The sequence below is a fragment of the Lichenostomus cassidix genome, chromosome 2 (assembly GCF_008360975.1).
Source record: "Lichenostomus cassidix isolate B80296 chromosome 2, HeHo_3.0, whole genome shotgun sequence".
NCBI classification, from domain to species: Eukaryota; Metazoa; Chordata; class Aves; order Passeriformes; family Meliphagidae; genus Lichenostomus; species Lichenostomus cassidix.
The window spans coordinates 65,586,433-65,613,904 of record NC_139482.1 but is presented as its reverse complement, the minus strand read 5'-3'; the positions used below and the strand labels follow the sequence as shown (position 1 = coordinate 65,613,904).

The 27,472-nt window shown below is 39.4% G+C and overlaps 1 protein-coding gene across 2 annotated transcripts in view; it reads right to left on the bottom strand.

Moving 5' to 3' along the window:
* The window catches only part of LOC146441537 (uncharacterized), a 33,283-nt gene extending 15,093 nt beyond the window's left edge, over positions 1-18,190 (bottom strand). The window contains exons 1-2 of one of the 2 annotated variants that reach the window (XR_014849955.1): positions 18,005-18,190; positions 16,378-17,419 (exon numbers count right to left, since the gene is read on the bottom strand). Coding sequence is in view for 1 of the 2 variants with exons in the window: in XM_085051936.1 (XP_084908062.1) it covers positions 16,606-17,394 (789 nt within the window). In the remaining variant the exon portion in view is untranslated. Of the gene's footprint in view, positions 1-13,780; positions 17,420-18,004 lie in introns of those variants that run through there. The other variant, XM_085051936.1, reaches the window with a different exon arrangement.
* Between the last annotated feature and the right edge of the window lie 9,282 nt (positions 18,191-27,472).

Below are 27,472 nucleotides of genomic sequence, written 5' to 3'. Positions count from 1 at the left end.
ATCACAAAAACAGTGAATCACCCTAAATATCAACTGCCCTTTACTTGAGGTGGGGTAATTTATGACACCACTTACAGTGCAGGCAGTGTTGCATGCTAATAAAATGCTGCATGAGGTAAGAAGAGCAGAGTTGTGACAGAGCCCTGCCACTTGCAGACATTTGCAGAGGAGTTGCAGAATCAGATGCTCATGTTATGATATTAAAATTCAGGAGGAAAGACCCTCCGACCGCCTCTGAGAGTATTTGCCATTGGTCTAACAGCTCACAGGACAAAGTAATGCCTGGGCAAATACAATATGTGAGTTCAGAGCTGATACTGCTTTTAACTTTCAAAAAGATGAATATAGTCTTAATTGCAACTAACTTTGCACACTTTAAACACTATAAATCTCTAACTATTATTAGCTTTTACAAAGCAGATCATCAAGAAAATAAAATTAAGTGCAGTGGGATAGTCCTAAAAGTATTCATGCTTGTCCAGGAAGGTAAAATTGTTGCTAGGGGTCTTAAAATACACTCTCATTTTCTGAGCCACAAGGAAGAGAGCATTCAAGCATTCTGCACAATCCAAATTCAAGATGATGGGCTTCTCCTGCCATTATCTTACAACTTCCAATAATTTAAAATCTGTCCCTAGGATTTTACTTTAGAAACCATTCTGTGCATGTATGTTGAAGAGTACAAATACTGATCATCTTTTTAAAGACTTAATACCTAACTTACCTTTTTTAGTAAAATAAATATCAGAGACAGCTGTGCAGATATCTAATAGCCTTGCTGCTACAGGTTTCTCTATTCATCTTATGCATCTTATTAATCTTATTCATCTTATTACAAACATCTAACTATTCATCATATTACAAACAATGGGATATGAAACGATGCAGACATTTGTAAAATGTAACAAACTTTTGCGTGGTGTGGAGTTTGCTCTGGCCGCAGCGCTAAAGAGTACATTCATCAGAGTTTTACACCTGACTAGTTCCACGAGTTGCAAGAGGGTTACTCATGCATATCATGTTTAATGTGAAAAAAGTGCCTGCAGGATCTTAAGGAACAACACAGGCACTGAAAAGACAGCATAATCTTGGTGGGCAAATCACAGACATGTTCCTCCATGACGGGAAAAAAAAAGTGAGCCTGCCATAATAGCTTCATCAGTGCAAATTTGGCAAGCAGAACCATGGAGGGTGACTGCAGTTTTTCCACTGTAAGTCTGACCTGTAACTCATTAACCTGCCACTAAAACAGTATTCACCTCATATTCAGTTATTCGAAGAACTCAAAGGAAAAGAAACTGGAATGAATTTTTATTCCACTTCCCTGGATAAAGGACAAACCATGCCATATGTGTAAAATTTCATAAACTTATGAAAAAGACTAAAATGAAACTATGAAGGACTTATTGAATGTGTAAATATAGCACTCAGTTTTAATATTTTTTTGTCCACATTAGCGCCATTTTACTGTAACTCTACTGTCATATTTCATTGTTTTCATATAAATGTAAATCAATCCTCCTGAACATCAAAACTGCAAATGTTCAAGACCAATGATAAAACTACTTTGTTTTTTCCCTGAGTACTTGCCACCTGCCCCATTGCTAACACTGCACTCTCCAACATTTCAAGTTATTTCTGAAACCCCAAAATTACAGCAAAATCACTTTTAAAGGATTTCCCAGAACCTGAGTTCATGAATGGTTGTTGGTTTAGGAAGTCTTAATGGGAGCTATTTCATCAAATACTAACATAAATACTTTCTATTTCATGGCATTGAGCAGAATTCAAGACAATCTAAAACTTAGCCCATGGTGGTTGTTTATGCAGGAGTTTATCAGAGTCTGTCTAATTGAAGACAGTTCTATAAATAAAACATAAGGCCTTTTTTTTTCTTCCTGTTATTACCCTCATTAAGATAGGATTAGAACACACAAAGGTCAGAGTATGTGAAAAATTGTGAAGCATTAGATTAGACCCCTTACGTGGGAATAAAACCAGTACTTCCCAAATTCCTTCAGGAAACTTAGATGGGTGGCTCACTGGGAAATATCCAAGCAACTAGATGAAGAACTTCGCTCCAGCTTCCTGAAAAAGTATAAGCTGTCATTTGTTGAAGAGATTTTGGGGTGATTTCTTTCCTCTGTTTTTTGTATAAACCATCTATCTGAAGCACTGCTGCTTCTAGATAAGGGAGAGTAGGGTCTTGCAGCATTGGAAACAAAAGATTATTTTTAATTTTCTTGATACAATAATGTTTTTCCTATTTTAAATCCCTCTGTCTCATCCTTTACTTTTATTTTAAGGTCACTAAGTTTTTGGGTTGCCCTTTGACAGTAGGCAAAAGCACCTGTAAGTTACCAATGCACAGAGACTAACTGACTTACTACCTTTCCCCTGCTCTGAAAATTGTCTAGGTAATACATCACCACTAAACTCAAAGATTCCTAACCTCTACTTTGGTGTTTTGTGTTTAATTTCAGACCAGAGAAGACCCTGTTTGCCTTAAAGCCTGACTGGTTTCTTCTAGCCTTAGCAGATGATGTAAAGAAAGAATATGCTTCTTCTTACAGTCCTGGACAGTACTCTGCAAGTCATCTTGGAGACTGGAAAGACTGTGGAGCTTTCTGGGAAGAATCTTTCTTTAGCTGTTATTCCTGCTCTTCAAACAGATGTAATAAAGGCTGCACAAACACAGATATGCGTAACTCTTATAAGTGACTAGTTTTCAGAATCAATAGCAAAAATGCAACCTATTGTGATTTGTGTTCTTAAGCTGCATAGCAGAGTCTGATCAGTGCTGCATTCAGTCTAGAGGCAGACCCTTTACACAGGCAAATTACAGGACTGGATGAACAGCAAGAGCAACCTCTTCATTTCTGCAGGATTTTCTTTACTGCCAGGTCCAGTTCTATAAAATACGACCTTCAAATGGAGGAGGGGGACTAATCCTATTCCAAGTGACATGTGCCTAGTTTCAAAGCTTTATTCCTAGAGTGCTATCCACATTCAGATGAGCACTGCATGTTGCTCACTCTTCTTATTCACATACTTTTATTGCCTTGATTCTGTTTACAAAATAGCTTATAAAAAAGATAGTTTGAGAAGATGTATTCCTGTTTCCTCCAGTAAGGCATAGTCAGACAGATAACACAGTTTCATTTTGCCTTTCCTCGTTTTGCCTTTCCTTGTTTTGCCTTTCCTGGTTTATAATGGGTTAAAAGTCTGCTGCTAAGCACTGGCCATTTTAAGGTGTATTCTTCTCCCCTGCTGATTTGCCCTCTGACCTTCTGGGGGCCAGGGTGGCTGCAGACTTCATTTTTACTCTATTTCCTGGTTTCTCTCCTCGCTGTGCACTCAGTGCTTCCACAGCAGATTAATGACAGCTAATAATATCTGATATATCTGGACATTGCCACATAATGAGTTGCAGTCCCACTGGGTGCCCGAAGTGTCACTACTAACAAATTCACCAGAGCAGCACATAATTAGCATGTAAAGGGAGTGATCATGCAGTAAATCTGGAGGGGAAGATGGATAGCCCATGAGGAAAAACTATAAGGGAAAACTACTATTCTTAACACTCATTGGTAAATGTATGTTTCTTGCCATGAATATTTTCTTGATAACAAACTGTGGACAGGTTACCTTTACAGTAACATTATTCCTTCCACGGCTGATAGGCAGAATTTCATTATGCCACTGCTAATGTTACAATATTTCTGCAAAATGTCACCATATGTAAATTAGAAGAGGTTAGGGTTTCCGTCTTAGTTTTCTTTCAAGATGCACTGTCCCTTTCTGCTATGGCCTAATTCCCCTTTCTACTGGTTTACAGACATGCTAACATTGACCCAACCTTGCAAAATAAAATTGGCACTGGAGTATCTTCCTTCACCAATAGCTAAATAAGAATGAAGAAACTCCACACATGATGGAGCAAAGATAGGAGAATAGAAATGAACTTACATGATGAGGTTTTATCCAAAGTATAACCTCTTCTGACACATCAGAATATGCCAAATAAAACAAAATGGGATGCATGGACAATGAGAGTTAGCTGACCTGATCCAAACACTGATCTTTGTCTTGTGACCATCTGGCTGACCATCACACCCTAAGTGCTGCTTGCAGTCTGGGAATGGGCAAAGAGGCTTTCCCAGGAGGAAGAGGTCGACAAGGAGCAGATGAATTGTCCTGATGGGCTGCATTCAGCCTGAAGAGCCCTAAATAGGACAACTCTGCTCTAGTTTAAGTCAGTCATCTGTCCTCATTAGAAACCATTGCTCAGCAGTGTTATAGACTTCATTTTGGTTTGAAGTTGTGTCGTTTACAGGCCTTTTGCTTCCTTGATGTCTGTATGGGAACACTTGCATTGAAGACTCCAGCTCTGAGGTTTATTTCAGCAATTGACCAAAACATGCGTAATTCCAAGTGCAAGGGATTGGGTATTTTGCTGAACAGAGAGGCCTTCAGCCCTGAAGGTTACAGACTTTAAATTGTTCTTGTTCATAAGGCACTTCTGTCATTTGAGGGGGAAAAAAGTTAACAAAGAAACCTCACTTAAAAAAAAACAGACTGAAATCCCAACAAACAAAAGATTCTGCCTATAATACAAACATTTTCCCATGAAAAGCAATTACTTAAAGATGTGAAAAATGCATGTTAGTTTAGTTTAGTTTAGTTTAGTTATATAAATTTTTATAAAATTGTATAGATTTATATAGCTATATAAATTTATAAAACCGTTATAAACAAATATATAATTTATAAGTTACAAGTTATCTAAGGATTACAGCTATATAAATTTATATAAACAAATAAAATCATAGTTATTTTAGCTTAGTTTAATCCCTGTAGCCTCCTTCTGCAGAGAGAGTGCTTGGCTAGGACAGCCTTGTGATCCTCATGCTGAGCAAGCACCAGCTGACAGAACCAATTTTATATCCAAGGCAGAAATTACACAGAGCTCAGGTACCAGCCGCTGTTTGCGATGCTGGTGAGCACTATCAATAAACCTTGACACTTTTAAGAGTGTGAATGGCTGCTCAGCAGTGCAGGGATGCACCCTGGAAATAACAGTAGATGCTCCTGCCCACGACCGCATTCCTGTTTCTGTCCTTACCTAAGTGTTCAGGAGCCCCACAGATTAGCTCAGAAGCTCCAAAAATTTGTGTGGGTTATATCTTTATAGGGTTTCACAATGGTTTGTGTTCTGCTGAAGAACCAGTTTTTGGAGTAATATAACTTTAGCTTTTAGACTCTTTTTTTAAAAAGAAGGTTTCCAAACTGGGTGTATAAACCCTAGAGACTTAAGAACTGTACAGTTAATTAAAAAGCAAGCATTTCTTTTAAAAATCCACTAAGTTTTGCAATTTAGAAAGGGCAATTTAATTGGATTTTGGAAGGAAGGAAAAAAGAAAGAAATTAAAAATCTTCAAACTTTTCCTGACAAATAACAATTTTTATTTTGAATCCCTTGTTCTATTTCCTTGTCTCTGCAATCCATGTGGTGACTCTCAGAATTATTCAAGATTCACCTTTTCACATAATTTCCTTGAATACAAAAGATCCAAATGAATAAAACCAAACCAAACCAAACCAAAACAAATAAAACCAAAAATTAAAACAAGGCTTATATTGTTTATCTTGTTTTTAATGAAAGAATGAAACTCACAGCCTATCCAACTCCCACAGGGGCCTTTTTTTATGCAATCTTAATGATAATTAACTGACATTGATTGATGGCCAGTACAGAAGTAATAGTAGATACAACTGCACAATTGTATCCAATTCACTCTTCTATTTTTTACGAGTCCTTGTTTATTTCTGAATAATATCAAATGAATTATTTGTCCAATTATAATTTCACATGTAAAGTTCATCAGAAATGCATTTGCCCAATTGTTCTGTCACTTTGCTGACTGGGTTTTCAAATATTCAGATTTCATTCAGTGTCAGGTTTAAGGAGGGCAACTACTTTTGCCTTGGAAATACATGAAAACATACACGTACATTTCCATATATCTTGTAGGCAAAAGTATTTCTGCTGGAAAATGGGCCCCGGCACACTGAGACGATACAGAATTTTTGAATGTGTCCAAGTGGAATTATGTTGAAGGGAACATAAGTCTTTGTTAGCTTCATTTCAAAATATTGTTGTTAGCATTGTAGTCATCTCTAGGGGTATTTTTTATATGCACTGAACTGTTTTTCCACAAAATCACCTTTGCTGAAAAACTCCCAGAGTCTCACATCCAACTTTGGTCTTGTTGAAACTTGCAGCCTCTCATATATTGTCTAGAATGACTACATGAAATTACTCCAATTTGTTCTTTATTCTTCAAGTCAACTGTTTTAAATAATTGTTGCCAATATGCTGGTTGTTTCAGCCTTAAAATTTTGTATATATATCAACTATTTTAAAAGGTTTTTGCAGAGGTGTCATGCTTTACCAGGAAAATGGTCCAATTTGAAATGTGTATGTTACACAGAAGACCTCATGTTTTAAATTTCTTCATCTGACAGGTGAATTCTCTCTAGTATTTTATCACTTCTTGCATTTAAATTATATTATTTTAGCTGTTTTTTTAAAAGACTCTTTCTTTCTTTTATTGGCTGAAAGAAAAATAAGTGCTTTTTAGATATGCAGCATTCCCTTAACAGCTTCGCTGCCCTTTCAGTGTGTCATTACATATAACAAAATGTACACACAATGCATCCCTTGAGAGCTGAAGCTTATCACGGTGCAGTACTTTCAAAGTGAGTGTTTCATACCATTTGGCACCCTGAGGACATGTGAGGTGACACCACCTATCTCTCAGGAGAGACCTCACTGATTTCTTACTGCTCTTGTTGATGAAGAAATTAGTCAATAACTATATTTTGTAAATTCTAGCAGCCTTTTCTTTCTTTCTCTCTCTCCCGTATGACAGAGGCTGTGGTAAAACTGCATCTGCCTGGGCCTCAAGGCATGTTCAGTTCTTGCCTACCTTTATGCCCTCCTTGATGAGAGTTACAAATCAAGTTCAAGCATCCTGTACTGAGGGATCCTTCACTAGCCAGACACTGCTAAGCCCTGACTACTAGGTAAGACTTCCATGGAGGTCTATCAACAAGTCTCAATCATCCATACAGGTTATTGCTTAGGGACAAGGGACACCTCTTTCTGCCCAGGGGCTGCCAGCTGTCACTGAAGCATCCTTTTCCAATACAATCAGTGATCATTTGACACACAAGGGACTTTCAGGCTTCCAGGATTATGGCCAATAAACCTTCCCCACTATGAGAAGAACAACCAGTGGCCATGAATCATGCATTTTTCAAGCACTAGAGAAGATGGGCAATACATAAACACCTCCTTATTTTTGAGGAATGCTTTCCTTAACAATAAGTGGGGATGTCTGGGTCCGTGCAGAAGAAAACATATCCCTGCCTCATGCAGAAATGACATAGTCTCACTGCTTCAGAGATAACTACAAGAGGAAAAAAATTATTGCAAGGAAACTGAAGGTGTTTTGTTGGGTTTTTCTTTATTCAACTGAAGGAACAAAGCAACAACAACAAATGATTTTGCATCAAAAGAAGCTTTCCTTCCAAGTCACCTGAAATAAAGTGTTTCCTTGTCACATATTGTGAGAAAAGTAAGGGACACAGATTCATAGAATGATTTTGGCTGGAAGGGACCTTAAAGATCATTCAACTTTTTTTGCACAATGAGAAGCAGCACAAATAGGAAAGGCTGAGGGGCTCCATTCCACTTCCCCCAATTTAAAATATTAGTGCAATTCTGACGTCTCTGAGCAAATGGGTGACTTAAGTTCAAAACCCATCAGGTAAAGGTAGAAAAGGAACTAAGCTCTTCCAAGTCCTAACCTCTGTGATGTTGAAATGGTTGAGAGGCCAGGGCAGCTACATACTCTGCATTATAAAATTTTAGTCGCAATTTCTTTCATCAGAGAAAATGACTCATGAATATGACACAAATCAGTGCTTTTCAGCAGGCTTTCTTTTAATTTTATGTACACCCACCTATCATATCTATATAAGTAACATCAGAAACATATAGTAATGAATACAATAATCCAATTTAAAATAATTTGTTATCTGACACAATCTCAAGTTTCTTTGCAACAAGCAGGAATTATAAAATGCATCCAAGACGTATAGAGAGAATTATATGTTTATATCCCGTGATACTTCATATGTGACAAATAACACCTGAGCTCATTCCAGATCTAATGCCACAGAGTAAAAGACATCCCTAATTCTATGCTGGTGGCCCATCATAAAACAAAATAACAGTAAGACTGACCTTCCAGATCCCATGTTGAGCTGTCTCTTGATCTCCACAAGGCATGGGTACAGATTTGTATTCTGTCAATGGGACGACCTTCATGTTTTGACACTTTTGCAACCTCAAGTAAAGTCAGCTACCAATATGCTTCCTAGTGAGATGTGGAGTTTACAAAAGGCTTCATGGGTTTCGGGAAAGAATCTAATTTACCCATACAAGTAGCTCTGCTGCAAAACCTAGTGAGACCATGCAGAATCATGACTGTTCTCTTCACGGCCTAAATCAGGGTTTTGCTTTTCTGTTCAACTCTATTCTCCTAGTTCATGTTTCATGTTCCTGCCATGCAAGCAATGGAAAATAGACAAATCAGCTATGGATAACCTGCAGGAGACCAAGAACTCTGTTGTGAACCCAGTTCAACTTGCAGAGCTGAGATTTTACAGATGAAAAGAGGACAGTCCTCCAACTACACATACCAGAAAACTGAACACCTAAAACCTGTGTCATTTTCTCTGGGAAATATCTTTTCAAAACAGAAGTATTTAGCTAAAGACATTTTCTCCTCTTTGAATTTCTGATAGGCCTGGAAGAGAGCTCTCCTATTTGAAGAAGAATGCTCACAGGATTGCACAAATGTCTGCTCCAATTAATGGGAACAGAGTTTATTTCTACCTCCCTTGGTCCCACTAAGTTTCAGGCCAGGTTTTCTAGTGCACTTTGAAAGTTGCTATAAGGCAAGCAAGCAGCCTCTTTCCAGAGTGGACGGATTAACTGATTGAAACCCCTGCTAGTGTCATAATTCTGTATATGCAATTCTATTCTTACTTTTGTTTACCAAAATAGTATCTAGGTAGGTACAGAAGTTCCAGGTTCTATGTTGCTTTACCCATTTGTACAGGCACCACTGAATTTTGAGCCAGTGTTACTTTGCCATCATGTTATATAGGGGAATTGGAAGAATGGAAAACAGCTTCTACAAAACTTGGTGATTCATTTAAACAAGCTTTGTTTCAGTAAAGCAAAATTTGTACCAGTCTACATCCCAATTACCCCAGACAAATCTGCCATGATTTGTAATTACATTATTATTTCAAATTAATCCATCCATGAATTACAGTTGTCTTTTGTTTATTCACTTGTTTAGGCTGGTCTAAAAAAATGAGCAAAGCTTACAACCATTTATAATAAAGGCAAAATGACCAAAAAGACGTACTTTTTTTTTAGTTTGCATTAATGAGTTCATCCCAAAATATATATGCAATAATAGAGGAAATTAAGTTATAAATGTAGGGATGTGCTCCAAGACACCATGAAAATCTGCATGCAAATGCATAATAATCACAAATCTACATTATTACAATATTAAAAAATACCTACAATTAAATTATCATGTGGAAATAATCATAATGTTATTGGAAACTCAATTATTGTGGCAACCCTTGTCGGGGAATTAGCAGGCTATGGCAAAGGCAAGTCAGACCTGAATTCATCAAATATATATTATCACAATATTACATGTTCACTTCGATTCCATGCAAAGACAAACATCCTCACTCACTAGTATCTGCTCGATGCATTTGTATTATTCATGAACAACTCTGTGATCTATTATACATACAAAACTGATTGTACGCTGCTTGCCTGAGGCTACAATGCAGAGACACAGAATTAATTTTATTATATACACATGCATGATAATTGTGTAGAATTCGGTCAAATATCAAACTCTGCTCCTGTGCTCCATTATTTTACTTTCCAAAAAGAGGTCTAAGGTCAGCAGCAATTTCTCTTTGGTGACAGTGAAACTCTTTGTCATTTAGAGCAGAAAGTTCCTGGGTACTAACGAGCATGGTGCTGTGATGAATGGTCACACATTCCCTTTCCTTTCCAACCCCCACTCATCAAAGGGAAAATGTAACTTTTATTGAGACTCTCAAGAATTCCTTGCCTCTCATACACACAGAAGTCACTTTAGTCTGTGGATTTAGAGACTTCATTTGTCAGAGATAAAGGCAACTTTATTGTTTGCTTTTGTAGACTTGGCTAAAATTGTGTGAGAAGATGATCAATACAATTAAGGAAACTAATTTTCAGCTGTAAGGACCTTTGTTATTTTCAAGACATTTAAGTAAAACCTCCCAAAATGTTTTCACTGGACCCTCTCCCCTGTTCAAGTTTTCACTAAATTAAAAAAAAAGCAAACTACCTCCCTTTTCTTCAGTAGCACAAGGCACTAATAGGAAGGCCTTCTCCAAACGTAGAAAAGCCAGAAAGACAACAGATTAGTGCCATACAAGACATTTGTATATTGTTTGAAGACACCAGGAGATAGAAATGCATCAAAATTGAGAAAGAACTTGAACAAGGCATACCTCAAAGTCCTGGCATGGATTCAAATGTCGTTGAAAGTCTTCAGGACACTTGACTTCAATATATTACAATTTTGGTAGAAGCCAGGTTTAGGGAGTGAGCTGTATGTATAAATTTTGGCAACAATAGCTACTGTCACTCAACTTCAGTCATAGGTATCAACTCCCACATTGCACAAACAACCCTTACCACTCATCTACCCTAATCACCCAAAAGAGTTTTTCAGGAGCAAGAAGTAAAAGATTATCTTTAACTGAGAAAAGAAACTGTCCAGTGTGACATTCTCCATGCTGCATTAAAAATCAAACCCTGAAACATCTTGTCCTTGTAGTTCCACTCTTATTCTCCATCCACCATCCAGGATTTTGGCTATCACACTTTGAATATCTGATCTTTAAAAAGGAGGAACATTTACTCCTTGCCCAGTGCATTTAGAGTAGGGTCCCACTCGAGCATATCCCAAACCCATCTTTGCATTACTGCACTGCTTACAACAATCATAAGCAAAAGGGCCTCTCCAATGCATTTATATTCTGGATTCATAACATTTATAGAAATAAACTGCAACAAGGACTCTAAAGAGTTTCTCCACATCTACTCATCATCCAGAGATGATTAAAAAAACCTCACCTTTAATCTATGTTTTGTATGCTTATGCTATGGCCAGAGTCCATAATTTTCACAGTTCCAAGAACAATGCAGGGTGATCTGCATTTAATAGCACATGGCTCCTAAGTTTACCACAACACCACTAATTTACTATGAATCCATAAAATCTTCACTGCCCTAATTAAAAAATGTGATAGACACATAAGAAAATCTCAGGAAGGAGGAACTGAACAAATCCTTCTCATAGCTACATCAAAAAAGGTAGTGAGTGAACATGCTAAGGTGGGCTGTTTATCTTGGCTGACTCATCTCCATCAACAACAGAAAGAGCAAAAACACGGTTCTGACCAGTCTCCAAGGCAGCAGTTTAGCTAACTGGAATGCTGGAGATGCAGAAGAAAAGCACTTGTGTTAAAGAACATCTCAGTAATGCATTTTGTCACTTAAGTGTGTATAACTCCGTTCTGTTCTCGAATATTCTTGGTTTTAGGTAGGCACAACCTACAATTTTTTTTAGTGCTAGTGTGGTGGTTTTGATTGGCCCAAAACATCAGCGAAGTGTTTTTAACATCTAGGAGAAATTTGGGCCCCTCAGAAGCTGTTCTAGTAGGCCTAGGGAGGTGTCTGAGGGGTGGGGTGTGGCACAAAGATGGCTCCTGTGTGTCCTGAGTGCAAGTTCTGGAAGTTTTTACATCAAGTCCAGCAGAGCCAATCTCTGATGGCTCTGAAGGTGATGGACATGCTGCTGGCCAAGTTTGGGCCAATTGGAGGTGCTGGTTACGCCTCTGTGAAAACATATTTAAGAAAAAGTCAAAACAAAGCAGGCGCGCACTTCTTTCACTTTGTAGTTGGAGGAGGAGGAGGTGCAGGTGAAAATATGTGAGGGAGAACAGCATGGAGAGTGCCAAGGTCAGTGAAGAAGGGGGGAGAAAGAGGTGCTCCAGTGCTTCCGGCACCAGAGCTGAAACTTTCTGCTAGCCGTGGTGGAAGCTATGGGGGAGCCAGAAATTCCTCCTGCAGCCCATGGAGTCCATAAGGATGCAGAAATACACCCACAGCTCTCTCCAGAGGAGGAGGTGGATGCCTGGAAAAGACTGTGAACCAGTGGGAGTCTCATCTAAGAGTTAAAACTGCAAAAGGCCTTGACTGAGAGAGATAGGCCTTGCTCCTGGCATGGAAGCAGCCTGGCCTCAGCTCGGGAGAGTCTGCACAGCACCTTATGGACAAAAGACTCATGTTGCAGCAGAATTCGGGCGGGATGTTGCTCATGAGATTGGACCCACGCCAAAGAAGTTCCTAGAGGACTGTCTCTTGTGGGAAGGACCCCTGGCTAAGTAGAGAACCTCTTTTCCTGATTGGACGGACCAGAAGACCCCTCAACCTGCCCCTGTCTGTGTTGCTAGTTTGCAAAGAGGGAAAAAAGGGGGGGGGGTGAGTGCAGAGACTGCTTCTTAAGAGGGTGGGGGTGAGAGCAGAAAACTGTCTGAAGAGAGAGAGAAACAAGTAGAGATAAAGAGTATTTGTAGTAGAAGAATTGTGGTGATGAGTAAATTTGAGAATCTGCTCTGTGGACTGAAAAGAGACCCCACACCCTGCCCCCCCCACCTGGCTTGTGGATTGTAGAGGAGGAAAGGGGGTGAATACTATAGGTTCGTAAGAGGGAGGGGGGGAGTGAACAAAATAATGTATGAAAAGTATATTTTTGCCTTGCATTTATCCTCCAATTCTGTTAGGTAATTAAAACTTTTTGCAACTTTAAGCTTGAAGCCTGTTTGCCCTTTTTCGTGCGTCCTCCTGGCAAGGGTCCTGTCTCAAACCCACGACAGCTAGCAACTATTCCACGAGGGATGACACCTTTTAAATATTCCACTCTTTCACAGTGAGCCTATAATTATTTTCTGCCATTTCAGAAAAAGGTGAGCAGCAGGACCTTAAGGCTCAGGCAGCATCATTTAACTTCAGCATTTGCTGTAAAAGTACACAAGTTGTCAGGTTGCAGGGAAGATTTCTCCTGGAGATCATTAGTTTGGCCAGCTCTGGAAGTCAGTAGAGATAATGGGGAGAAAGGCCCTACTGAAACTGCTTGTTTTGTCATCATTACTCCAGTTCCTGTGAGAGTCATTAGTTAAGTTTAGATAAAAATACAAATTTTAAGAAATTTCATTGGACCTCATCCAAATTACCAAACCTCTTAAGCACATTAGGAGGTGAAATAATAGGAGAGGAACCACTTTTATTAAACCTGAGATGGTTGCTCAGTCTGCTATGCCTGAAAACACCTCCATGAGTTACCCATGGCATTCTGGCACTTTCTCACTGGCCTTCAACTCCCATAACACACTAAAACATCGAAGGAAAAAAATCATAGTTGTTAAGTCACATTTTCCAAGCTTCTGAAACAAACTCATTTTAAAAATCATATTTCTTTTAACTGGTCTCTCCAACTCTGCTTATTTATAACCACACAAGAAGCAGCTAAAAAGCAAATTCTTGCTAAGACTGATGTTATTTCCTCAGTTAATATGTATTTTGCATGTATCCATAGAAGTACTACATGGAAAGAGGGTGCACACATAGAATAACTCTTGGCTTCATTTTCATGCCAGCTATCAGACAGCATTGCTCATGCACAAATCTTTAGGTGTTTAATATTCATAATGTAGAAGCATCTACTGATCCCAGTTAGGATCAAGAAATTTTATAAGATGCTGTACAAAACAAAAATTATCATTGTTCTGCCACAAAGAATTCACAGCTGAACAGATTGACAGACTATTTCTGAACTGGTTTTTATGTGAGAAGTATTTTTTAATCCTATTCTAATCACTCTTAAATGCAAATATGACACTATAGGTAGCTCTACACAGTAATGTAGGGCACTCTTGCAGCAAAGGCAGGACAAGGCTGTACTTCAGCAGCTACTGAGGCAAAACTGTCACTTTGTTTTAACAGGGGTTTTTTGTGGTTCGCAGGGTTTTATATTTTCATTGATCTATATTATTTCAGTGGGAATTTACATGATAGCGTTAGTCAACCAGAATGCACTTTAAAAGATAATTCTTTTTCAGTCTAAAAGAAGAGTTGGCTAACATTAACAATATTCATTTTGACTGTCTTCCTATTTGACATTTGGTTTCAAAATGCAGCAATATTTTTGAGGTGTGACCCTTCTCCCCCAAAGGAGGTGACATCATAGTGGTTTGCTTGTGCTTTCTTCATATAACACTTACTCTTAACCAATGACAAAAAGGCTTTTCTAGTTCAAGAAGTACAGGGGGTAAAAAAATTTTAAAATCTTTACAAAGCCCTATTGGCCATGATCAACTCCTTGACCCTTTCTTGAGAGGCACATGAAGAAAGAACAGGTTACCTTTGATGCAAGTTTAGTATTTATGCATTTTTTGGGAAACCTGCTGAGAGAGAACAGCTTTCCCAAGGCTGAGCAGAGAGCTAGATGGGATCAGAGCTCAGGAGTAATGTTTCCCAGTCACATGCGACCACCAGCTCTCTTCTGTAGCCCACTAAAGGCCTCTGGCAACCTGAATTCCCCAAATGAGGCAGTAGAGGATGCTCCTTCAAATATCTCCTTGATGCCAAGGATGTTTCTATGGTAATTCTGCATTCAAAGTTACTGGTTCGTGCTGCATGAGAGGCTACACAAGAGCCCAAGGAAATGAATGAACCTATCTAAGGTTGTGCATACCCAGGGGGCTTCCATAATTTTGGGTGCACAGAAATACAAAGACGGAATAATGACAATGTTGTGCTGCACTTCATTTGTTGAATTACTTCAATACCTTGCTCACAGATGTGTGCATGTGAATCTAATCAACCAAACTCCTCATAGACAGCAGAGATTATTTTGAGAGATTATTCCTGCTTCTGCTACAGAAAAAGAAGCACCAGCCTTTCATAATATCTTGAATCCAGGAAGGTGTGTGTGCATGTATATATCAACACACACATACCCCTCTCTCTATATGCACACAAAAAAAAGTGAGAATCAAAATTTTCCTATATATAGCACATTATTCTTATAAAGATGGGATGATTAAAAACAGACATGCCTTTTTAGGCAGCAAAACCCCATACCAATGCCTGTTTGATTGTTCATCTAGTTAATCAATTATATAAGAAAAGCAAACCAAAAACAACAGGGGGAAAGGAAAGCTGTCATGATCAGAAAAAAAATCTGAAAAAAAAAGATTTTTCCACATCTCTTGAAATTCTAAAACATGAAACTTTTCTGTACCTTTTCTTCTTGAATCATATTTTGTTTCCGGTCCTAAAACAGCACATTCTACTATTCAATTTGCTGTTCAATAATAGTGACTCACATTGCCTTTAAAATGCATACAAAAAAGTTGCATCTTTTTGTTTTCATTTTCCCTGTGTGTTTGTTGCATACTGACATCAAATTCCCTGCAGGCATCCTAACCTTGCAATTGGAGAAACAGCGCTCCAGGGTTTTCCACATGTCTAATACACCTGGATAAAAAGTGTTAATTGTCACCAACTTCCATTAAATGACAGCAGTAAGGCACAAAATATGCTTGATTTGCAGATGCTAGTGCCACTGGGAATTAGCAGCAGATTAATAATTGTGCAGACCTTGAACATTCCCCTGGCACTGCCAGCCTGACTTTACAGTGCAACATCAGACTACAAGGCCTTTGTTATTAGCTTACTTTCCTGAGGAAATCAGGCTTAGGCATTTGCACTCTTTCCTTGCATGTGTTTGACTAGCCTACCATCCCACAATAATTTCTGGTTAATCAGAGAAAATTTTAAAGGAAAGTAGAGGTTGCAGATGTACAGTGTCCTTAGCAGTTTTGTGAAAAACAGACAGCTAGGTAGATATAACCAAGCCTGAGCTTAAGTGTTTCAAATATCTGGGCTTTTTAGATTCAGGTATTCTTGCAGCCAAACAAACCCTAATTCTGTTCAAATGCTGTTGGCACTGAAATTAGAAGGCAGATGTGCCATATCACATATTCAGCTTTAATCTAGCCACCTTTAAGGATCAGGTGACAGACTAGGTTCCCAGTTTGTGCTGATTTTTTCTTTTTACAAACCTATATGCCAAAAAAATCCTTTTTCACCTTGAGGATTTGAGTCAGGGCATCAGGACTCAGCTTCTTGCACAGGTTCACTCTTGCTTTTTTTTCCTCCAGATAAATTCAGGGGCCAGCACTTCTCTCCTCTCTTCTTGCTCTGCTGCTGTTTCCTCTGCACTCTGGGCGCACATGAGGACACCACCCCTATGGCACGCAAGCTTACTGGCAGCTCTGGTGGCGTTGTAAAGCTCATTTCTGCAGGCAGCAACATGATTATGGTGAAGGTGAGGGCGAGGTTGAGCAAATGTGTTTCAACACTTCTTTTTTTGTATTTATCACGCTGCCATAGCATTTCTGCAGCCTGGCCTGCTGCTGCTCCAGCTGCCTATGCAAACTCCTGATGGAACGCAACAGCAGGAGCCGTCGGTACATAGCTAGCTGGAGCCGGTACTTCTCCTTTTCCTCCTTTTTCTTCTTTTCTAAGGTCTCCATTACTTGTGTAGTCTTCATCCAAATCACAGGGCCCAAACTGCAAGAGGCCGTGTTGCCCTGGCTGCTGCTCCCTGCCTGCTGTGCATGGCAGCCTCCGCGGTCAGTCCCGGCCTGCAGAGCCTCGCTGGCCTCACCAGGCACCCCTGGGGCCTGCAGCTCCTCTGAGCTCAATTCGCCGTCACAGCAGGGGCTTTTGGAGCTCAGGGAGGCAATGTCCTCAGGCAGCAGGTTGTCAGCTGCTACGGGGGATGAGGAGCCACCTAACGATGCATCTACAGCTGCCAGAGGATGCTCAGCCAGCCCAGGGGCTGTCCTCTGCACCTGGCCACCACTAACCCTCTCTGGGCCAGTCAGGGCTTTCACCTGGGCCACTGCCCTGCTGGAGAGGACAGACAGTCTTTCTGGCACTGCTGAGATTCCCTTGCCTTCATTAAGGCTGTCGAGCAAAGGGCTGGCAGAGCAACCAGGGGATGTTGTTACAGCATCATGAGTCGGAAATCGGTCTTCATCATCACTGCTATTTTGGATCTCCTCTTCATCTCTTGATATTACAGCTGCTGTCTCAGCCATTTAATGCATGAGCTACAGAAACTTTCTGTGGACAAAGTGGAAGTAAAAGGATTTCGTTTCCACATACACACAGGGAGAAGCCCAGCGCAGAGTGACATTTGAAGAAAGAACCTCTTTTTATATTTAAGCAATGGACCTATTACTTTTCTAATAAAGCACAACCCTTGGGTCACTTCAGGCCATTTCTTGTGATTTGCATTAGATGTTCTTCGAGACACAACATTAATCCAATAATAATTAAAATGATATACTGTACTATTAACATTCTCAAATCTTTAAAGGCAAGTGATCTATCCCTGCAGCACTGGCTGTGCTGAGTAATTAAACAGAATACAGTTGTAAATGGGCATTGTAAGCACTTCTCCCATTTAAGAACACTGCTCTAACAAGTGTAGTTTGTAGAGATGGGCGCGTTATCAGGATTGATCAGCTTTAAAGGGAGGTGGAGGTACCACAAAGAGCAGGTTGCATTTAAATGCCCTCTCCAAGATTAATGTGTCTGCTACCAGGTTGTTTACAAGGTTGCCTTCCCCCCTCCTATTAATTCTAACAGTAAAGCTATATTAGCACCACTCTAGGCAAAGAGAAGAAAAAGAAACCAAACACTTACCGAGGTTACTGGGGGGAAGGAAAAGACTTACAGTGCATTGTGTCTGTGTATCATGTTTTCTTGAATGTGAGTCAGCACAATCTGGAGCAGAAACATCACAGTGCTGGAGCAGGAGCAGCAACAGCATTATGCTGTTCCACCCAGCAACAACACAGTCAGTCCCAATCACAGAGGAGTGCAGGGCTGCTTTCTTCCTCCTCAATGGGCATTCCTTCCTGGCATGCAGCTCTTATGTCATCTTTGAGCATCAAAATGAATACCAGGATTGGATGACACTTTTTTCCCACCTCTAAACCAAACATGCCTGATTCACCCATTCTACAGGGGACAATACCTATGGCCCTTCCCATCCCTGAAAATCAGCAAGGAGGTAGCACAGCACCAAAAAGAGGGTGAGGCATTCTGGACTCCAGTGTGTATGTTTTCCTACAGAAAATATAAGCTTAGATAAACTTTAGCTGCATGAACAAGCTAAACCTAAAAATTAAGCAAGTATTCAGCACCAACCAAATGTTAAACATAAAGAGAGGCAGAAGCTGTAGATCGAAGTGTTTAATGTGCACCCATGTTTAATGAGGCTGGCCTAATCTTGAAAGAGCAGCACTTCATCCAACTAAACCATCCCACAAAACAATAAACTTTATCTGCACTTCTGATGTTGAGAAAACCTACCTTCGGCATCATCTCTTGTTGTAGTGCCAGGAACAAAATTCACAAATAATCTACCTGCATCTACTTCAATCAATTTGCCATAGAGCTCCAGTTGCCCCAAGACTTTCTCTGCTCCATTCTTCTAATATAAATAGAAGAAAGAAGCAACCCAAAATACTATCTAAAATCTTTCTGCATCTGGAAAAGAATGAAAGTAGATCCTATCTCCATCCTATCTCCACTTCTACATGTGCTGCAACACGATAATAATTTCTTATTTTTCTTCTGCACTGACTAGCCTTCTTTCTGATGGATCTGCTAGGATATGCTTAAGAACTTGAACACACAAAACCTGGTTAACATTAATTCAGATTTGTACCCCGAGGTACAACTTGAATGCATTTTTTGGTGCAAGAGATAATTTGCACTGAACTTGTAAAATAAACTAAACCTGCTGTGTTTATGTGCCAAATCATACTGCAGATTATATAAATAATACTGGGAAGAGATTAATATCCAGTGAGTTAATATACAGTGCAAGTTTATATCTTGGTGATTCCCATTTATCTGAATCACAAGCTACGGTAATTGAAGAATATGGAATTCAGATAACAGGGATTTTACTGTATTATCACATTGAAAATGTTCATTGTAATATAGCATTATGTAGAGAGTCTATTGGTTTCAGCTTCTCTTGCCTCCAAAGCACTGCAGGCATATCTCCCACTACAAAGAAGACAGGGAATGGGTGCTAGGCAGTGTACCTGATCTCCAGCTATGTCAATACTTTTCCATCAGCAACAGTATTCTGTTCCCCACTCCTACCTTTGTAGCAATTTGCTGCAAAATAAATATTTTCTAATAGTCTTGCAAGACATGAAAAAACAGAGTTTTGTATTCCGGGGTGTTTTTTGTGATTTTGGGATTTTTTGTTTGAGTGGGGGTCCTGGTTTTTTGTTTGATTTTTCTCTGATGTTTTAACTTTTCCAGTAAAATTTTATAGTCAGTATTGTTTAAAGAGATAGGGAGGGGGACAAAAAAGTCATTTTGCACACCAAATTATTATCACCAAAAATAACAAGAAATGTTTATAGATGTGAATCTGGATGGAATGAATAGCACCTGATACAATCAACTAAACAATAAAACTTCAGTCAGAACTCATTGAGCTAGATGGTTTTTCATAGAGTATTATTACTTCAGCTGTAATCTATGAAGCTTAATATAAAAAGAATATTCAGTCCATTGGACTTAGAGAATCAGCAAAAGAGAAATACTTTAAAAAATACATGTTTATTGCAATATAAAATTGCCATTTATGGCTGGGGCTGCATTCCTTTATATTATTACCCTTCCCTTCATTGTTCATGACTTCATGAAATCTCAGCTAAAGGATGAGATGGAAAGGTTCTAGATTCAGTTTCTGCCTGAAGGTGATTATATGCTAAACACTTCAGCCAAAAAATAGAGATGCTCCAGTACAAAAGTGGGAACAAAACCAGTCTTACAGCTGGGAAGATTTAAGGAAACCTTCCAGGAGAAAGGTCTCTTGTGTAACTGACAAACTGGGGAACAGAGAACGAGACCACAGCTCATTTCAATGGAAACATATAAATTCTTGTTCTGAGATGACACAACAATCATATAACAAGACTGTTATCCTGACAAAGTGACTCCTACAGTTTATCTCCCTTTTATTTGCAATTTGACAGACAAATAGAGACCTGAAAAGACTTTATGTTACTTTTTTTCTTCAGAAGGCACGTTGTGTTATTTCCTTGGTGAAGAAATAGAATTTTGCTGCTGGTCTTAAGAACCTGTCTTAGGCAGACTCTGCTCAACGCCACTTGCTCACCCCTGGACTTGTTTCTCTGTTTGTGGGAACCTTTCCAGGCAGAAGCTGCTTCAGAATTCACAGTGAACATTTAGGTCAGTCCAACACACTGGGAATTTCAGGTAGATAAAATGAAAGCTATGATGCCTCTGTTTGAGGTCCGTTGCCTTTCATTACCACCCACTCACAGGTTGATGCAACTGCAGCAGTTTCAAGGTGTCAATAGTCCCTGAGGAGCCACCTTCAAGTGTCAGTCTTGCACACCCCTACAAGATCTATGCCAGCAGAGATTTTTAATCCGTCACTCTCTTTCAGGTAATAGCTACAAAAGGTGCTGGGCAACCTACAGGCTCATAAGTGTAGGCATGTGCTGAAATTCTCTGCATTTGCAGGCTTAGTGGAATGAGCACTGAGCCATCACAGGTGGGTCTTGTGTGGTAGCAGAAAAGGCCTGATCACAGGGAAGTCTCTGCAGGTAGACAGAACAACTATTTCTCCTTTCCCTTCCAATTATAATGCCATTCTCAAGCATGGACAGATGTGAGGACAGGAAGGTGCTTGGACTTGTTATTTCATTAAGTACAAATGCTTTACTGAATTTCAAAGCATAACAGCCAAATACATTTACAAAGAGCATCAAAGGTTATATAAGCTTTGGTGAAGATAGGCTCATGGCCTGGGATGCTATGTTATTTTGTATTTCAGTTTGGTGAGTCCTTTTAACAAAGTAGTAAAAAATATCCTATTGCACAGTAGTGTAATTACATATTTTGCATTAATTGCTCTTGAAGATCAATAGCCATATTTTGTCTGTTAATGTACACACTTGCATGGCCTTCTATGAACTCAATGAGATCCACATGTGTGCATCTGAGGCCTACATTTTTCCCCAAAGATTCTTTAAAATCCTTTTACAGGGCAGTAAGTCATAGAAGAAAGTCATATGTTCCCTTTCTTCTTCCTTCATACCCAAAACAGGCAGGAGTTTTTACAGGCTGTTCTGCACTAAACTGGATGGTAACAGTATTCCAAGGGGCCAGTGGTCAGCCAGGGATTGCAATCCTTCTGCTCTCATGCTTGTCCACACCCAGGAGTTTCTCCAATCCTTTTACAAACAGAAAAATAAGAAATGGAGCCCAGCTCCATGTGAAGCTTACCAATGACATCAAGAAGTGCTCTAGGTATTCCAGGGGCAGGGGAAAGCATCACAGGACATCTCCAGGAGTGTCAGACAGAAGGAATTTAGGAATATGTACAGATACAGAATATGTACAGAGCTGCAGTACAATTGTGTTCTGGAAACATTTAAGAGAAGTAGAGTGAATACATGATTTCACCAGTGAGGAAAGGTTCAATGGCTTTAAACACGAAAATACAGGCATTTGAGCAGACCATCTTTTTTTTAAGGGTAAAGACATGGAAACAATCTGCCACAACTGGGAAAAATTAGCAGGCTTGCTGCCAGTCTCAACAGAGCTGCCTGTCAGAGGTGCAAATCTCTGACGGAGTAGACTCATGCTGCCTTCAGACTAAGTATGAGTTGAATTTGCAAGCTCTGGAATCTCAAGACTGCGGGTGCCAAAGTGACCCAAATATTAGGAAGGGATTGATAACAACTTTCACTGCAATATTTCAGCAGCTCTACTCCTGGCTGCTTGGGCTTAGCTATTCCCAGGGACACAAAATGAAAAATATATTTATATGGGTCTATAAAGATATTTTAGAAGTGAAATGTTTTGATTTTTCCTCAAGGCGGCAGCTGTTCTCCCTATCATCTATGTGGAAAGCATTAGTTTATGATTTCAATCACTGCTCACCAAGTGAAAGAATAACAGCATCATTGCCCAAACTGGTCTAAATCCACATTCCTGCCATCAGATCCACAGAGCTGTGTTTTTATGCTGAAGCAGCCACAAAGATGTGATGGACTTAGGGATCTACTTCAGCTGGCACAAGAAGCAGCTGAAGATTGTCACAGAGGCCAAGGTGGGAATGGACAATCCATGGGTACGGAAATCTGGGATTTTGCTTGATTTTTCTCCCATCTCAGCAGACCAATCTGTACTAGGCAGGTCCAATTGGCATCAAATGGGCCAAACAGTCTGCAAAAGAAGCACTTCAAATATAGTTCTTAAAAATTCCAGGACATTTCAACATGAAGGAAACTTCACGTTTCTAGAGTGGGTTAACAACACTTTGCAACAAAGATGTCTGCAGCATATACCCTACAAAATAGTGGGGGTGCAAATAGAAATCTTCATAGTGACTTAAAAAACCTTGAAAACTGCCAGTGTACCCCATTTGCTCTTTCCACTTCTTATAGAGAGTATATGTTTGTCTGTAATTCATTTTCATACCAAAAAGGAAAATCTGATAATACAGTGAAAAAAATTAGGAATTGCAAAAAATAATTCCCCTTAACTGTTAGGTGAAAAGAAAATTCTAAATCATAAAATGTTCATTATTTTTTCCCCATAATAAAGAAAAGATTTTGTTTCATGGTAGCAAAATTAAAAGTAACTTTCTACGGTGTGATGCTCCTGTTTCTATTTTTTAAACCTTCATTCTGCAGAATGCCCTTCATTTTGTTCAGGAAAAAGTAAAGTGAGGTAGGGGGAGAGAAGAAAATCCAAAAGAATTTAAAGTAGAAGTTCACAAAACCTGAGATTACAGTCTTCCTATGGAGAAAAGACTAAAAATTTGTCCCTGAGAAAAAGATGGTACTTGAAATATTTTGAATAACCTCCAGTATTAAAAGATTTAGAGGTATTGCTCATATACTGCAAGAACTCCATGCCTGGCAGGTGAATACTGGATTACCCAACCTTGCTGTTAGATTTCAGCTGTGAAAATGAGTGTGTAGACAACTCACGTGTCTACTTACAGTTCACATCTTGTATGCATTGAGACAAAAATCCTTTCTTCTAATGAATACGTAAACAGACTATGTAATTTTTGGTAATTGATTCTTGTGTTTGCTTTCATTTTTGACACTTGATCATAACTGACAAACCGGTGGCTAAGGAAGAAGAAAACTCTAAGCTGTAAGGATAATAAACAGGGCATGGTTAGAGATGGGAAAAAACCCCCAACATACAAGGGAGGAAAGATTCAGGAAATGGGGCTAAGCCATAAATGGATAGAAAAATAATTTTTTGGTGTTTCTACAACTTATAATGAATGTAGAGACATTTCCAGAAGCCAAGTACATTTTTTTTTTCCGAAGTAACATCATTAAATGCTTTAAAAAGTGTGTAAATTTTCGGCCTTAGCTGTTAAACCAAAATGTTACATGGAGAGAATATTATGAAAATTACATGTAATACAAAAAGTTTTGTTAAAAAACAGTTTCAGATGAAGTACCTAAAAAGAAAATAAAGAATGGATGCATTCATGCTGTTCGAGCCTTACCGTTTCCACGAATCCTAAATTGGCTCACGAGAAGCTTAACTCTACAGGTCAATATTAAGGACTGAAAAGTGTGCACCTACAAACACCTTCTCAGAAATTCTACTTTCTTGTTCAGAATGCCTTATTGCAGAGACATACAGCTTTACTAATAGTGTCTACATAGACTCACCTGCTGTCTGTGTTGTCCATACACAAACACAATAAAAAAAAAAGTAGAAAATTCCCCAAGGTCATTTGGGGCTGAGAAGAAGGTCAGGCTTGCTCACTCCTTAATACCTTTGAAGCTGCTAATGTGACTGAGACGGATGAGAGTGAGTAGGATACAAGGCTGTCTGTCAGCAAAGCACACGATCTCAGCAATATGCAGGGTAATTGATCTAAATCTCAGCTACAGCAGTTAGCAGACTCCAAGAGGGAGAGAAGGCACTTGGACCACAGGGCTTGTAATCCTTGGCTATGTTCTTACTTTGCAGCATAGACATTGCTCAGCAACCTGGATTTTTGCAGCCTGCTTTCAGTGGTTAGTACCAATAATATTTTCACATCAGCAGTTTCATTTTTACATCCACAGTCTCTTTGTTGAATCTCTGTGAAAGTCCAGTTCATTACCTGCTGAATTATCAGGCAAAACCCTATCACTTTTCTATGAGATTTTTTAAAAAGATTAGAAAGCAACAGAAAAAAATAATATATATATATATAGATATATATAGATACAGATATAGAGATATATATACAATTAATGAAAGATAAGCTTTCAAATGTTTGGAGGTCTATTTTAGAGATGTATATTCACAGATACTCATTTCTTAAAGGAAGAATAAAAACAAAGTCTGATTTCTATTTGATTGAATAGAGAACAGGCTAAGAAAGAAAAATGTGAGGTACCAACCCCACTGAAGTCTCAGATTGAACAGAAAAAATAATGCATCCTTCCCAGAAACGGTGAGCACAGTTAGGTTCTGGATGTCAAAAATAGGTAATGCTTTCTTGTACCACTTAAGTAGCCTGCAGCCTTGTCTGCTTGAACCTTGAACAACAGCTGAACAGCCCTGAGCCCCAAGCAAAGGTCCTGCTAGAACCCCACTGGCAGGTGTGGTTCCAAATCCTCCTTGTGCCTAGAAGGCACTATCAAGCTTTTATTAACTCCAGTGACACCAGGGCACAATTTCATCCACACTTGTGCTTTTACTGAGCCTCCTTGAGATCTACCTGAAGAACATCAAAAGAACACAGAGCATGGTCACTGCCAACTGTCAGTGTCTTATTTGTCACCTTGCAAGCTTTCCCCCATCCTTTCTAAACCATCTGCCAAAGCACCATCAGCTCCACCTTTTTGACTCCTGAAGAGATCCCAACATTTAGTGGAAGTATTGTACTAATTAAGATTTTAAGGGCAGTAAGCAAAAAACATCATGTCAGGCCTCACACTTGGCAAATTACTCACAGTTCCTTGCTTCCCTTCACAAGATTGTATCGATAACAACCATTGCCAGTAGGGATCTGAGGCAACGAGTGCAGCAAAAACACCCTAACAAATACATACCTACATATGTGAGCTCCACTCCCTCAGGCAAAAATAACAAGTCAAATGAGTGAAGGATCTGCTGCTCTCTTATGTATGGAAGTTGTGCATACACTGATGTGCAAGAAGCTTCCAGAGACTTCTGTCAAATTGCCATAGATTGTCAAATTACTGATTTCAGAACCTTGCACTACTCCCAAAGGAAGGTTGCTGTTTTGTCATTTTAGAAAGGTGGCACACCTCTGAGCTTCTTTCAGTGTAAGTTGAAGGAATGAGTGCATTATGAATTATGAATTATGAATGCCAGAAGGAGGTGGAATTGGCCAAGTCGAGCAAGTTAAGGCAATCCAAAGCTTTGAAACAGGGGAAAAATTAATCCATGTGGAAGGACATAGTACAGGCATAAACAACACCCACACAGACCATCTGAGGTCTTGCTTTCTTTCTTGGAAAAACAAACTCCTTTCTGAACTCTGTTCATTTTTACACACAAAGCCATCCAGCTCAATGGACAAAAGTACAAGTCATAAGTACAGGACACTTAATCTAGGTAATTTATCTCATCCTGTGTTTTCAACACAGACGGGAGTAACTGCCACTTGGAATAGGCTTCCTTCAACTTCACTTTCAAATGACGTTAACTTTCAGATGACTAAGTCCAGAGCAGTTCACCTTAACCATGAGGCAAGTATTAATGAGACAGACTGAAAGCTCAGTCTTAACACAGTTAGAACAGAAACTGTTCTCAACCATGGAGAGGGAGGTCCTTGCACTAGCCAAATAGTTTCCAGCAACCTGTGTTTAGGGGTTTCCTGAGCTTGATGCTGCATCTAAATAACTGCATTTGACAGTCGTTGATGGAACAATTTTCCTAATTCCCTTTTGAAGATGATTATGCCTTTTAGCTTCTATGGCATAGAATCTAAAATAGAATCTTCCCATGGCGATGAATTCTGCAATCTAGTTTTATGTTGCATGACTAGCATTACTGACAGAGCAAGCCGCACCTTTCCAGGGATTCAGTAACATGCTGACACCATCTTACTTTTGTCTCATTTAATCTCATGAGTCATAAGCAACACAAAAAAGTCTTCTACAGCTATCCAGATTTTTCCCCAATATCAAAAATCTCTTTTATAGCAGTGGCTATCAACAGGCAAATAATCTGGTATAATTTTTCACAGGATTGTATTACGTATATCATTCTACCATGAAGCTAAGGATGGCTGAGACTGTTTAGCAAAGGTGGAAAATAATAAGTAATAAATAGCTGTTTGCAGAAAGAAATGCGAGGCTTGGAAGGTACAAGGAATCCTCTCACAGTCCTGGAACAGCCTGAATAGGAAGCAGTAGAATCTCCCTGGAGGAGAAAAGCTAGGAGAAACCAGCAAGAGTTTTAGAGAGAGTGAATAAGAAAAAGAGACAGGGAGAAGGCCAAAAGATGTCTTTAGATTTCCATAAGAATTAAATTGGAAAGGGTACTGGGAGGGACAGTGGAGAAGCAGGTTAAAGGATTGTATTCCTGCCGTTGTCAGCAGAGAGCGAGTAGGAAAGGAGACCTGGACTGCCTCTCTCCCAAGTCTGCTGCCCTAGGCGACTGTTTACTTTGCCTTTGCCCAAGCCAGCGTGAGATGTTATAAAATGAGTTTCCAAAATGCTCTGAGTCACCAGAACATGGATGAGATCTGTGGATTCAAGCCACCTTCCAAGATTATGAATCTCTTCTGAATATCCATTATGCCGATGATGTATAACAAAATCACTGCTGTAATGTGATGCACATGTCAACTTTAAGGATACAGTCCCTGCTCAGATGGCATCAGCAGAGGGACACGTCAGCATGGTGGATTACCAGAGCAAATGCTTTAGCATGCAAAGTGATGCAATGTGTTTTGACAACAATTGTTCCCTTATGTTTGTTTCTGTGTCAGGTTTGACTTGACTATCTGCCAGGACAATGCTCAGGATCCTTTGCATTGCTATGCAGAAGCTGATTATGTGATCAAATGCTTAAAGCACATAAAATCACTTCCAAGATTCAATGAGA